General features: G+C 34.1%; 3 protein-coding genes across 3 annotated transcripts; all 3 read right to left on the bottom strand.

The window, feature by feature from the left end:
• Positions 1-4,893: 4,893 nt before the first annotated feature.
• LOC115698899 (uncharacterized) lies at positions 4,894-8,583 on the bottom strand. Its single transcript, XM_061114222.1, has 10 exons — positions 8,453-8,583; positions 8,001-8,359; positions 7,490-7,918; positions 6,795-7,397; positions 6,381-6,674; positions 5,840-6,138; positions 5,585-5,758; positions 5,396-5,500; positions 5,154-5,325; positions 4,894-5,056 (listed from the first exon to the last, which is right to left on the bottom strand). Exons 2-10 carry the CDS (start codon positions 8,346-8,348, stop codon positions 4,967-4,969), a joined length of 2,514 nt encoding a protein of 837 aa, XP_060970205.1. The 5' UTR covers positions 8,349-8,359; positions 8,453-8,583; the 3' UTR covers positions 4,894-4,966.
• A 49-nt stretch (positions 8,584-8,632) lies between these two features.
• On the bottom strand, positions 8,633-9,690 carry LOC133037273 (uncharacterized). The gene is made up of 2 exons (XM_061114223.1): positions 9,371-9,690; positions 8,633-9,291 (listed from the first exon to the last, which is right to left on the bottom strand). Exons 1-2 carry the CDS (start codon positions 9,679-9,681, stop codon positions 9,165-9,167), a joined length of 438 nt encoding a protein of 145 aa, XP_060970206.1. The 5' UTR covers positions 9,682-9,690; the 3' UTR covers positions 8,633-9,164.
• Positions 9,691-9,770: 80 nt separating this feature from the next.
• LOC133037018 (uncharacterized) lies at positions 9,771-12,625 on the bottom strand. Its single transcript, XM_061113813.1, has 3 exons — positions 12,223-12,625; positions 9,852-11,864; positions 9,771-9,810 (listed from the first exon to the last, which is right to left on the bottom strand). The coding sequence occupies exons 2-3, from the start codon at positions 11,852-11,854 to the stop codon at positions 9,771-9,773; spliced, it is 2,043 nt and encodes a 680-aa protein (XP_060969796.1). The 5' UTR covers positions 11,855-11,864; positions 12,223-12,625.
• Between the last annotated feature and the right edge of the window lie 1,297 nt (positions 12,626-13,922).

Here is a 13,922-nt window from a genome sequence, read left to right as displayed (position 1 = left end):
TCAGAAATCTAAGTACAGAAAAAAAAAAAGAGAAAGGAGAGAGTACAAAGAAGAGAAGAAGAAGACTAAGAAGAAGGAGAAGAAGGCAACCTACAAAGAAGAAGATTTGAGATCCCAACTCATTTCTCTTCCTCTCCACTTCCATTTTGTATCATTTTCTACTCTTTAATATTCTCTTAAACTCCATGACTCTATTATTTTCTGGTTTGATGTTGTTAATTTCAGCTATGAACTAAAATCTTTGAGATTTGGGTAGTTATGAACCCTTGTATGGACTAGTATTTTGATTTTGCAATGATTGAGTAATCTTGTCTTTGTTCAATTACTTGTGATGAAATGTTGATTGAATGTTAATTTTTGGCCAGCTTTAACATTTAGCAAGCTAGATCTTACTTGGAAAAGTAAGACTTAGTTGAACCCCTTTAATTGATGCATGATTTTTACCTTTTTTTTAGGTATTAATTAGTAGTGAAATAGACATATTTTGCTACCATGCATTACTAAAGATTTGATGCTTTATTGGACTATTTGTGATCTAATCTGATGTAGGAATGCATTGTTGAGATTATGAATGGTTTATTGCAAGTTTTGGAAAAAACTTGCTGGTTTTTTTTGAAATCTGTTAACTCTGCGAGGATTGTTGAGTCATTGCTAGGTCATTGCTGTATCAACTGGAACATACAAGTGGAAATTAATCACCCAAGTCTATTTTCTAAATCTGAAATTATCACCACTTTAATTACTTGTGGCTTCTTATTCTTAGTTTATTTAGTTTAAAATATTATTTCTCAACTCTAGAATTTAGGTTAAGAATTTTTCTCTTGAATTAATTAGTTACTTTGCTTTATTTTCATTTGAAATTTTTGGAATTACTTTTAGTTGATTTTGCATTATTTAGTAAAAATTCCTTGTGGAGACGAACTTTGATTACTTATCATTGTATTACTTGTTTGTGATTGTATACACTTGCGCAATTATAAATCAATATAAATTTTCACAACACTATACATCAGACTTGACCGATATAGATAATGGAAAAGATATCATAAACTTACCGTTATATCTTTCTAAGTCAATATCACTTAGTTGATCTTAGGTCAATAGATCTTAATCCTAAGATAGTTAGGTTCTAGCTTAATTTTATTATTTGTGTTCTTTGGCTTGTTTGTTAAAGTTGACCAAATAGTTGTTCCCAATACTTACATCTTGAGAACATGATAATACAATTGAGTTGGAGCACTAATATAACTTTATAAAAGTGAAATGATAATTTTATTTGAGCTTAGCTTAATAGAAATAAATAGAAGAACTCTTATTTCAGTAATTATATTAGTTTATTGAAATATCATTTATAGGAAGCTAAGTGATTTAAGGATAAAATACATTGAGGGGTAGAACGGTAAATTTATCCTTACTAGATGTAAATCATCTATAGAGGGTCTTTGATAATTTGGATTAAAATAATGGGTAATTCAAAGCGCATCTATTTTTTGTATATATAGCATTTTATGTAATCATGAGAGCAATTCTTAATCTATAGCAGAGTTCGGAGGAATTAATAAGTTAAGAAATTTACTTGGTAAATTTTGGATCTACTTATTGGGAGTCTGGTTACATAGGGCCATGGTCCCCACACTAACTGGGATAATATTATTTTATAGTCTCAATTAATTGATTTTAATTAATCAATTAGAATTCTGAATAAGACTATACCTTGTTTGTGAATTTTATCAAGGAAGGGCACAATTGAGAAGAAAAGAGAATTCAAGGTTTATTTATTAATTAAGAGGCCTTGGAAGGTCTAATTAATAAATATATTTAAATAGTAATTTTATTTTATAATTATTAAATAGATAGAATTAATATTTAAATAACTAGAGCAAAAAAATGATATTACTGAAGAAAGATAAGTTTGTCTCATTAAGGAAGTAAAATAATAGCAAAAATCTAACTCATGGGCCTTATAGGGATTCGACCATGAGTTGTCTATTCTAAGCCATTGGATCTTTCATCATAGCCCAGTTAGCTCTAACCCTAAACCTAATAAATTCCCATAAATAGAACATTAAGGGTTTTGATTCAGATGATGACTCTAGACTCTCTCTTGTCTAACAAACTGGATCAAAAGGAACCTAATATTTTCTATCTATTATTCTCTAAGTAATTCTTCACTAAAAATTTGTGGTCCATGGTATTGAGCGTATGCCCACACTTGTCAAAGTAATACCTAGCACAGTGAGGAAGACTATGTCGAACCAAATTGAAGGAGAGAAGATCCAAGTTCAGATCTTGATAATGCTCTGCTTTAGACAGGAATCAAGGGCTAGAGATCTGAATGGAATGGAGTCATTATATTCAGCTGGTATTTATGTAAGGATTTTTCAATCTCTTATGTGTTTATTTCATTATTTTAAGAAATTTTATATTTAGGATGTTAGATTATCGTTTTATAATCAACATACATGTTAGTAAATTTAAATCCTAGTAAAATAAGTTCGAACAAATATTTTAGTGCATATAAGTTCAATTTGAACTGTTGTTCCATTAGGAAGGGTAACATATTTGTGTTTGTTTGATTTTATTATAAAGGAAAAACATCTAATATTGCAGCAAATGTGGTGAGTAGCACCACTGTCTATAATCCAAGAAATTGAGGATTCAGATTTAGAGTTATCAAAAAAGTTATTAATGCTGGGGGAAGCATCAGTGGTTGGCTGTAATTGTTGGTTGAGCATGAAAATCAGTTGTTAACATTGAGTTGGAGTCAATTGAGTGGTTTGTTGATTACCTTGTAGAATGGAAATTTGGAGTGTTTGTGGGCTGCTTCGAGATGTGGAATTAGTTTCTAGTTTCTTGCTTTGTGAAGCAGATGTATCATTGGATCTAGGTTTTCCATAACATGGGGGAAAACCATGGAGAGTAACATTTATCCTTGTAATGTCTAGGTTTTTGGCAATGAATACCATGAGGTAGAGGCCTTTTGTTCTTGGATGCTTGATTTGCTGCAGCATTAACATGTGTTGTTGTAGGAGCAAGAATCAGGTTTGTAGTTGTAGTAAGAGCTTGAGTGAGACGTACCATTTCTGAGTGTTCTTTGTCTTTCTTGATGGATAACCATTGAAAAGACTTTATTTAGTGGTGGACAAGGATCAATCAAGAGGATTTTATCAGGAATGACATGATAGGAATCATTCAAGCCTTCGCGGAATTGTAAAACTTGATCATGATTGAGATGATCTTGAGTTTGAGTTGGAGCAGCACAAGTGCAATTGATCTGAGGGCTGAGTTGATTGATCTCGTCTCACAATACTGTCAATTTAGTGAAATAGGCACTCACATATTCATCTCCTTGATGAAGGTAAGTTAAAGTCTCATTGAGTTTAAAGATTCTTGGACCATTTCCTTGATTGAATCTATTGTTAAGAATTGTCCACATATCGACTGCAGTATCAAGATACATAATACCACTCTTTATTCAGGTGACACGGAATGGAGGATCCATGACATAACCATTTGGTTACATTTCCAAGAACTTTAAAGAGAGTCAATGGGGGAAGGTTGAGGCAACGTACCTTCCACAAAAGAAGTTTTATTTTTGGCGCCAATGAAGAGTTTGAAGTTTTTCCATAGCTGGAAATTGCGATCAGTGAAGATCGGAGTTGCTAAGGCCAATCCAGGATGGTCCGCATTACTGAGAAAGTATGGGGGTTAGATATCTTTGTATGTAGGATGATCGATGTCCTTATCGAGGTATTGGAACCGGAGGTTCTGCCTGAGGCAGAGTGCTAGCGGAATTGGTTGAAGGTGGCGGAACTATGGAAGCATTGAACGATCTTGATCAGTGGAAGTAGCTGTTGTTGTAGCTCGTGTACGCACCGTTGTTTATTTCTTGAAGGACTTTAATTGATTTCTTGAAGCTTAATTTGAAAATGAATGTCTACTGATACTATATTAGTTTTACAAAAAAAAAAAAAACAAAAACAGAGAAAATAAGAGAAGAACATTTCACTATCTGAATTGAATTGAATTGGTGAAGAAACGATATATATATATATATACTAGAAGAAAGTTACGTGCAAGGCACGTATATTTAGTTTTATGTTAGGTGTTCTATAATTTAATTGAGAAAGATTCAATAAATAATCATATAATTTAAAATGATTTAAAAACTAATTTTAATTAGTGTGCGGGGTTATTTGAAAATCAATAGTGAAAAGTCAAATTTAAAATTTGCAGAAAGAGAAGAGGAGAATGGAGATTAGCTTGAAATATATTTAAAAAATAATTATGCTACACACTTACTATGGACACTTCACTACTACAAAAAGGGGTATTTTCGTCGTTTTATAAGTGACATATAAAGATTTTGCGTCGGTCTACAGAACCGACGTGTAATCCGTAGACGTAAATAGTGTTTTATTTGCGTCGTTTTTAAAAAGACGCAAAATACAATTTTCGTCATTTTAAAACCGACGCTAAAAAATTACTTTTCTATTTTATTTTAAGCGTCGGTTAAAAAGTGACGCTAAATGTGTCATGACATTTTAAAATTGTCACAAAAAACTTATTCCGTCGGTTTAAAAATGTCATATCTATTTCGAAAAAACTTTTTTTTTTACCTATTGCGTCACTTATAAAATGAAGCACAAATATAAGTAAGGGAAAATTGCAAACTTTTCATGCAATTTTCCCCACCTGCATTATCAAATTTTAGAATAACTCTATATAATAGTAAATACATAATACAAAAAAAATTAAAATAACATTTTTGAAACTTATATTAAATTAGTAATCGATTCTATTAACTAATCACACAATACCAAAATTGTCAATAAAATCGATTCTAAAACTTAAATTCCATGTATATCGTAAACTAAATATAAACTAATAATATATGCAAAAGATAACAATAATCATAAAACTTGTTACTCATGTATTATATCAAAAGTGTAGTAACCTTAAGTACTTAATCTATAATCAATGGCTTCACAAATTCGGCCAACTCATCCCGTACGGCATTGATCTCCTCGTTACTATAGGGAGCGTCTAACTTGAACTGTAAAATAAAAGATCAAAAAACATTAATCAACATATTAAAAGTATATATAATTAAAATACAAACTAAATAGAGAAGAGTAGTTATTCATGTTTACATGATTTTTCAAAAAACTTGCAGGATTAACAACCGTCATGAAACTCTGAATAATCTTCATAACATAATAACCACATTGTATTCCATCCGGCTGCTGTCGACACGTGTATTGGTTGATTTTTACTGGACCCTTGTTTCGTATATTTTTTTCGATCCTGTACATGTCCACAGCACTAAACAAAAAAGAAATTAATTAATGAATTGATTTGTAACATAATCTAAATTTAAAAAATTATAACTTACTTTTGGATACATTTCATAATATCAGTTCGGATAAAGTCATTCGTCGAGTCAAGATATGCAACACTTTGAGTATTGGCATGAATCATAATTGTCAACCAGTGATCACTACAGAACAAAACATGTTAATTCAGTCAACTCACTAATCGATCCATTAGTTTGTTACATTTATTAATATAAAAACATACTTACCCTGAATTCCACGGACATATCAACCATTGTTCAGGTTGCATACCCATCATTCGCTGACATAGATTCTCTGAACGTTGTTTGAGTTTACCAGCTTCAGTTGATACTGAAGCAGGATTATTAAATGCATATGTATTCCTCAACCCACCAAGATTAAGTGTGTGTTCTTGCAAATAACTAAATTAAAACAGATTATTAATAAACAGTTGTATATATAATTTTTAACTTAGATATTAACTTAGTTATTAACTATTATACCTGCACCAAAGAGACATAACAGTATTTCCAATCATATGGAGCTCGCACACATCTTCCACCTCGTCAGCGCTGATCCAACACTCTTGGCCTTCTCCTCCGAACACTTCCGGTTTAATATAGTATCTCTTTGATTTCTTAGCAGGCCAATTCTTCACAATCTCTGAAAGTCCAGACAATAATTGTGTCTTTGCAGGGGGAATGTACCGTTTGACAGACTGTTTATTAGGCCCCTTTGGGTTTATCGGTGGCTGAGTCGGTGGAGCCAAATGATCTCTTGAAACTTTCTTCTTTCCTTTCATCTACATCAAACAATTAATTACAATTTCAAAATATAATAATATCCCGAGGTTAAAGTCTTAAAATACTTACAAAACTAGCTTTGAATATATCATGGCCACAAAATTTTCACCAATAATGCATTCCCATCCCACTAGACACTATCATTAGCTTCTTTAAAAAGAAAGTATCACCAAATAACTATTTGAGTTCAACCTACTCATTATTCAAGAAAATATACTTGAAAAGGAAAAAAATGATGTACCTTCGCTAAATCATCTGGATGTATGTTGATTAGGTTCTTTGGCCAAGCTACAAAATTGTTTACAGCTAAACCAACTGTGTCGAAGCCTTCATGTTCTATAGGGCATGGTAGAATGGCATTTTCTTCAACCACCTTCTCAATAAAGACACGTTTGAAATCATCAAACTTCTTTTTAACTCCATGTATTATAATATTGCCTTCTTTGTCTGCCTTTTCAAGTTTCACATAACCTGATGCAACTAAGACCGGATCTTTTTCTTTGGGATCAATCACGTACATATCACACCTCAATCTCTTCATTTGCAAACAAAACAAGAGACAAACAAAATTTATTTTAAAAAGAACTTAAATAATTATGATATAAAAATTAAACATGCATAATGAAAATTATTTTAAAAAGCAAGTAAATAATACATTATCAGAAGTAACCGGAGATGGTGCTGGTGGAGCAGCTGCACAAGGTGTGGCTGGTGGGGCAACAAGTGGAGGTGTTGGAATAGTGGCCTTGGGAGCTGGTGGAGCAGAGGCCTTGGGAGCTGGTGGAGCAGAGGCCTTGGGAGCTGGTGGAGCAGAGGCCCTGGCATTTGGTGTAGTAGAGGCCCAGCCAGTTGGTGGAGCAGAGGGCCTGGCAGTAGGTGTTGCTCCTAGAACTGAGGTAACAGCAGCAAAAGCTGGTTCGTTGGATGCTCCCCCAACACCTGAACCAGATGCATGTGAGGTGCCCGCAACACCACTTTGGCTTTGGACTATTTGGAGGAGTTTATTTAATAATTCGTCTTGTCTACGACGATGTTCCTCTGACTCTTCAAGTCGCTTCTCCACCTCACTCATACGATCATTGTCATCGACTCTCTTTCTTTTAGGACGCGGGGTTTTGAAAAACTGTGTCTGTGTGACACCACCCCCCATTCCTCTAACACGTCCTCCATGCTCTTCTGTTCCCAAGGCTAGAGTGAGTATGTCTTTTGAGCCTTCTACTAATATTGTCCCCTCCTCAACTTGCTTTCGTATCTCAGCCTACATTCAAGAAAGTAAAATTTGTAAGAATTTGAACAACATAAAAGTGTTTAAGTATTTGATCAAGCACATATATGATAAATGGAACTTACAATCCGGTCAGCGACCTCCTGAGCAGGGCCATCGAGCTCGCCGTTTTTGTTCGTGTGTATTCTAATCCACAAGTCTGCCCTGTCATATATAGTAAGCTGGTGGCCCAACTCTTTCTCCAACTTTTCTTCAACTTTCTTAACACCACCTCGGCCCGCATGGTGATTGTATGTATTTTGACTCCTGATATCTTGCATTTTCTTTCTCTTTTTTGCCCATTCGGGACTACATCTTTTGGCAACAAATTCTTTCCAATCTTCGGGCTTGTAACATGAAGCATAAGCATCTGGAGGACGATCGAGCATTGCTGGAACTTTATCTTTGTATTTGAAAATTAGGTTCCTTGTTAGGAATGCTTTCCAGTCTTTCCATCTTCGTCCAGCAGTTTTTAAGGTAGAATGCTTAGCTTCTGGGCCTAACTTGAACATTGACTGCAAAAATTAGCAATAATAGTTAGAATGGGCAAAAAATATTCAACTACATATGCAAATTAATCTTAGCTATTAGCATTACCTTGATGTACTCCCATAATAGATTTTTAAATTCCATTGGAACTTTTCTCCAATCATTGTATGCCAGTGGAAGATTTCGTCTTGCATACAAGCCAATCTGGCTAACCAGTTCATTTGCAGTGTCCCCAACGCACTGGCCCCATTGGTTGTACTCGACTTCGAGAAGTATTCCTTCACTCCTATTCTTTATATGCTTCAGACCCTTATATGCCCCCCTACCATTTTTCTTCTTTGGTTGTGAATCAGGGTCAGGTTCCAGTTCTGGTGCAGCTGGATCAGATTCAGATTCACCACCAATGGATTGTCCCCAAAGGGCAAAATCATCATCATAGTCACCGGGGTCATCCATAGTCAATGTACCTACACATTAAAGCAAAATAATAATACATAAAATTAACACAGAAATTTAGATTAGGCGCAAAAAAATATAAAATAATATAAAACAAAACACACCAATATTTATAGATTGATAGTTTACTCAATCCATAATCCTTCACCGTCTTCCCGAGAAGAAATGATTTCGTCCCGAACGGCGACATCAATTGGTGGTGGATTGATTTCAAAAGTTTTATCATTGAGATATAAATCTCCTTCAGACTCTTGGTAATCATAATCTTTTGGTTGTGCTGTTAGAACAACTGACCAGCGACCATCTATTGGGTCACTCATATAAAATACTTGTTTTGCCTGGGATGCCATTATAAATCGATCAGACTTGTGTCCTACTCGATTCAAGTCCACTAGCTTGAATCCAAACTCATCTTCTTTAACTCCATTATCACTCCTCACCCAATCACAAAGAAAAACAGGGATTCGAAAGCTAATGTAATCTAATTCCCAAATTTCTTTGATTACACCATAAAAGGTCATATCACATTCAATAGGGTTTTTGTCTTTTGAACTAGCTACTTGGATAGCACTAGCAACAATCATGACACCACTATTTTGTGTTTTTCTAGAAGCATCACGATCTTTCGTGTTAAATTGAGTACTATTTATGTAGTATGATTGATACTTTAGTACAGTAAATGAAGGAAAATGCGATATCGAAAGTAGCAACTGAGATACATTGTTCGGGGAGTCACTCATTTCCACAATCACCTAGCATAAATCAAATTAATTAGTAGTTACATGAAATGATTATGAAAAACATACCAATTTCAAATCACTCGGTATTGCATAATACCTTTTCTTGCAACCATGTACTAAAATTTCGATAATGTTCATCTTGCACCCATTTGTGGTTCCTCGACTTACTAGGATAAGTAGTCTTGATCCAATCAAAATGTTTCCTTCAAGATGTAGTTAAACATTATTCTTATTAGTACACTTTTAATTTGAATTGAATATTAAAAATTAAATTAAACTTACTCAATGTACGGTTGAACCTCATCAACATTTTGCAAAACGAGTCGGTGTGCTTCCTCTCGATCAGCTCGACTTACGTCGCAAACAGAAACACCCCGACCCCCTTTACTAATTTCATTATCAAATCTAGGAAGACACGACCCAACAGTTGCTACATTTGACAAGAAGTCTGAACAAAATTCTACAGCCTCTTCAACGATGTAGGATTCAACAATTGAACCCTCTGGCCTGCTTCTGTTTCTTACATAACCCTTTAGGATTTTCATGTACCGTTCCATTGGGTACATCCATCTCAAATACACTGGCCCACACATTTTTACCTCTCTCACTCGGATGAACAGTTAAGTGGATCATTATGTCAAAAAAGGATGGAGGAAAAAATTGTTCTAAATAACACAACACTTCAACAATTTCTAATCGGAGATTTTCCAACTTTGACACATCTACCACTTTGCAACAAAGAGATTTAAAGAATAAACATAACCTGGTGATGGCATAGCGAACTTTCTTAGGTAAAACAGAACGGATACTCACCGGCAGAATATGTTGCATCAGTATATGATGATCGTGAGACTTCAGTCCGGACAAAATTAATTTGTCCATATCTACCAAATTGGAGATATTTGAAGAATACCCTTCGGGTACTTTAACGTGAGACAATGATGTACAGAAAGATCGTTTTTCTTCCTTAGTCAGGGCATAACACGCCGGTGGTAAAAAAGTTCGTTTACTAATAATTTCTGGATGTAAATTTCCTCTAATCCCCATCTCTTTCAAATCTAGACGGGATTTAATTCCATCTTTACTCCGACCAGGAATATTAAACAAGGTATTAATTAAGCTATCTGAGACATTTTTCTCAATATGCATCACATCTAAATTGTGACGTAAAACCAAATGCTCCCAATACTCAAGCTCAAAAAATATTGATTTTTTCTTCCACGGTCCCTGAGGTTCATTTGTGACACCCTTACCTCCTTTTCTTTTCTTCGATTTTGACTTTCGCTTTCCAAGATTGAATTGAATTTTATTCAATTTTTCTACCAATTGTCTTCCGCTTAAAGGTGGGGGAGGCATTTCAAATTCTTGCTTACCGTCAAATGCCTTTTTCCAGGTCCGAAATACATGTTCGGGTGGCAAAAACTTTCGGTGTCCCATATAACAAATTTTTCTCGAATGTGTTAAATAGCGAGAGCATGTTTTCTCTTCACAGATAGGACATGCATTATAACCTTTCACACTGTAGCCAGAAAGATTCCCGAAAGCAGGAAAATCATTGATTGTCCACAATAACATGGCCCTAAGATTGAATGCTTCATTCCTATAGGCATCATATGCATTAACACCGTCATACCACAATTTACTTAAATCATCAATAAGAGGAGCTAAGTATACATCAATATCATTGCCAGGTTGTGAAGGGCCTGATATCATCAATGTCAACATAGTGAACTTTCTCTTCATAACAAGCCACGGCGGCAAATTATATATCACAAGCAAGATTGGCCAACAACTATACTTACTGCTAAGGGAAGTATGTGGATTGATACCGTCTGCAGAGAGACCAAGACGGATATTCCTAGGCTCATTGGCAAAATCAGGCCATCTAGCATCAATTGTTTTCCAAGCGGGAGAGTCAGCTGGATGTCTCATCATACCATCTTTCACTCTATCACTGGCATGCCAAGTCAAATTTTTAGCATGGTCGGCATTTCGAAAAAACCGAACCAAACGAGGTATGGGTGGTAAGTACCACAATACTTTTGCAGGAACACCCTTCTTTACCTCATTAGAATTCTTTTTCTTTTGCCACCTGGACTCACCGCACGTTGGACATGATACCTCATCCACAAATCTCTTTCGATATAGGATGCAATCGTTAGGACATGCATGTATCTTTTCATATTGCAAGCCTAACGAACACAATGTCTTTTTTGCCTCATAGAAAGACAAAGGCACCTCATTACCTTCGGGTAATAATTCTCCTAAGAAAGCTAGTAACTCTGTCAAACTCTTATCACTCCACCCGTGTTTTGCTTTCAAATTGTATAGCCTAATAAGCGTCGATAATTTAGTAAACCTAGTACAATTAGGGTAAATCGGCTTTTCAGCATCTTCTAACATAGTTTGAAATGTTTCAGGACGAACTTGAGATTCAAACTCTGCTTCGTTAATCATCTCTGCGATGTGATCATCTTCATACTCCACATTATTAACAATCTTATCCTTTCTAGAGGGTCCCTCGCCCGATCTTCTAATTTTTTCTCCGTGGTGATACCAAACCTTATAACTCCTGTCTATACCGTTCTTAAACAAATGTTCTCTTATTTGGGCAATTTTCATACGCTCCATGTTACCACATTTGAGACATGGGCAATGAACCAAATCAGGATTATCCGCATTCTTTGCAGAAAACTCCAAAAAGAAGTCAACACCTTCCCTATATTTTACCGTTAACCTATTCGCACTCATCCAATCTCTATCCATTTCGAAACTTCTAACAAAACAACAAAACAACAATTTAATTAACCTAATTAATACAATAAAATAATTCTATATCAACTTAACCTAATTAATTTAATAAAATACTAATCCTACTGAAATTTCTACCGAAATTTCGACAGCATAACATCTATAATTCGGACGTTCCCGAAAATTTTAAACATGCAACTAATCTATTAAAACATCCACAATAATACAAACAAACAAAACTATAATTAACAGTACAAATATTACCACCCATCCGACCGCAGTCATGCAATTCCAGAACTTACTTCACTATGGATGAATATCTAGGATATTCAAACTCTTCTAGGATTTATAAAATATAAAGAAATAAAGTTTGAGTAGCTTACCAATTCCAAGCTAGCGTTCAAGCAATTTCTTCAAAAGATACTACCACAATTGAAAAGCTGCATTGTGAATAAAAGTAGTGATGTGAAAAATTGTATATTTGGTCGAATAGCCAAAAATACAAAAACAAAAGTACGTACATACAATATATATATCATACTAGACAAGAATGTTACTCGGATAGAATACAATTGTTCGTTTCACTTCAATATGAATCAATCTACTTGTTTTCCAATTTCAGCTCACATGAAGATGAAGTATAAACATATAGAACTAATTATGCCAACCCACTTACTCTATGTACACAAGGAAAATACATTCCATAATAATAAAATGATATTTTCCCTAATACCTTAAGACATTTTTCTTAACTGAGAGGTGATTCTATGATGTCAACAAACCTAACTTTTGACTGCTTTAACTATCTTCTTTAGGAGATTTGAACTTCTACCATACATTACCAACTACCTAACATGGCTAGAATCTAGAAACAACACTTTACTATTTATTTCTCAATTTATTTTGTTGTAAATCTTTCTTTGCTGTCTTCTCTAGCTAGTTTATTCCTACAAATAAACTTGTTTTGTTTTGTAACATTGGAGCTTTGGAAGTCCATAGTCACATCTTAAGGTACTACACTCTAAACAACCTAAGGCTATTATCTTGATAGCATCATATTATCATGAAAAGGAGGACTGAAGATTGATTTCTAGATGTGCTACACAGGGAACTGGAAAGTGTTATTAACTCTTTCAAGACACTAAAACTAGATATATTTGGAGGATTAAGACTATATATATATATATTCATTCAAAAAAAAAAAGACTATATATATATTTTTTGATTAATATAAGACTATATATAATCATGAGAAGTTAATCAGTCTTGTGTTAACATTACGAAAAAAATGTTAATAGGCTAATTCAATAGTTCATGTTCAAGTAAAACAAGTTAAAATATCTAAAATAACTTGATTTTTTTTTTCAGGCCCTTTGTGATTTGCTAATCGTGGGAGATATGCAGTATTGTAATTATTTTCAATTACTAAAATGTAAAATGCCGTCAAACATTTTCATTTATTTATTACTTCCAACAATTATAGAAATAAACGCTAAAACATTTCTGGTACTTCTTATTTGGTCAAAACCAAATCTTAAGTACATAAATGGTAGGTAATGACTCTATTAGACTAGCTCCTATAATGGGCTTCTCAGTTATTCTATTCTTAGTTTTCTACAAAGAGAAAAAGATTCAAATCCCAAATATGATAGATATTTGGCTTCTAACAGTACTTAGCAGAAACCCATCTCAAATATCCTTGAGAAAAGCCCTTGTCAATGATCCCAGGCTTGTCTTCAGGGAAAATACTAATAGAATATTCAAGCTTCTGGTTCACTTCTGTGAAACTAAGTGTTGGAGGGTCGATGCTAATTTTAGTTCCAGCCGGTGTAAAATACTAATAGAATATTCAAGCTTCTGGTTCATTTTCTTGTCTTGTTAGCTAGAGAAAACAACTACCTAACAAGACAAGAAAATGAATGACGTGAATTAACTAGATATTAGATAAGGGGCATAAGGTGACATGTATTTATAGATATTATGTCTACATGTTTGCTGTTTTTAACTGTAAAAATTTAGCAGAGGTAGTCAAATTTCACTACAAACAAACATTCCAAATTCCAAAATGGAAACATTAGCAGAT

This window comes from Cannabis sativa, chromosome 4 (genome assembly GCF_029168945.1).
Source record: "Cannabis sativa cultivar Pink pepper isolate KNU-18-1 chromosome 4, ASM2916894v1, whole genome shotgun sequence".
Lineage (NCBI taxonomy): Eukaryota > Viridiplantae > Streptophyta > Magnoliopsida > Rosales > Cannabaceae > Cannabis > Cannabis sativa.
This window is presented reverse-complemented; position numbering and strand designations above follow the sequence as displayed.

Bases quoted from the DNA above. Each gene is read 5' to 3' on its own strand.
- LOC133037018 (XM_061113813.1), bottom strand. From the start codon at position 11,854: ATGGATAGAGATTGGATGAGTGCGAATAGGTTAACGGTAAAATATAGG. The intron at 9,811-9,851 runs GTTATGTTTATT...GCAAAGTGGTAG, and splicing joins GTTCGCTATGCCATCACCAG to ATGTGTCAAAGTTGGAAAAT.
- LOC133037273 (XM_061114223.1), bottom strand. From the start codon at position 9,681: ATGTGTGGGCCAGTGTATTTGAGATGGATGTACCCAATGGAACGGTAC. The intron at 9,292-9,370 runs GTAAGTTTAATT...TACATCTTGAAG, and splicing joins GAGGTTCAACCGTACATTGA to GAAACATTTTGATTGGATCA.
- LOC115698899 (XM_061114222.1), bottom strand. From the start codon at position 8,348: ATGGATGACCCCGGTGACTATGATGATGATTTTGCCCTTTGGGGACAA. The intron at 7,398-7,489 runs GTAAGTTCCATT...TCTTGAATGTAG, and splicing joins AGGAGGTCGCTGACCGGATT to GCTGAGATACGAAAGCAAGT. The intron at 5,759-5,839 runs GTATAATAGTTA...GTTTTAATTTAG, and splicing joins GTTATGTCTCTTTGGTGCAG to TTATTTGCAAGAACACACAC.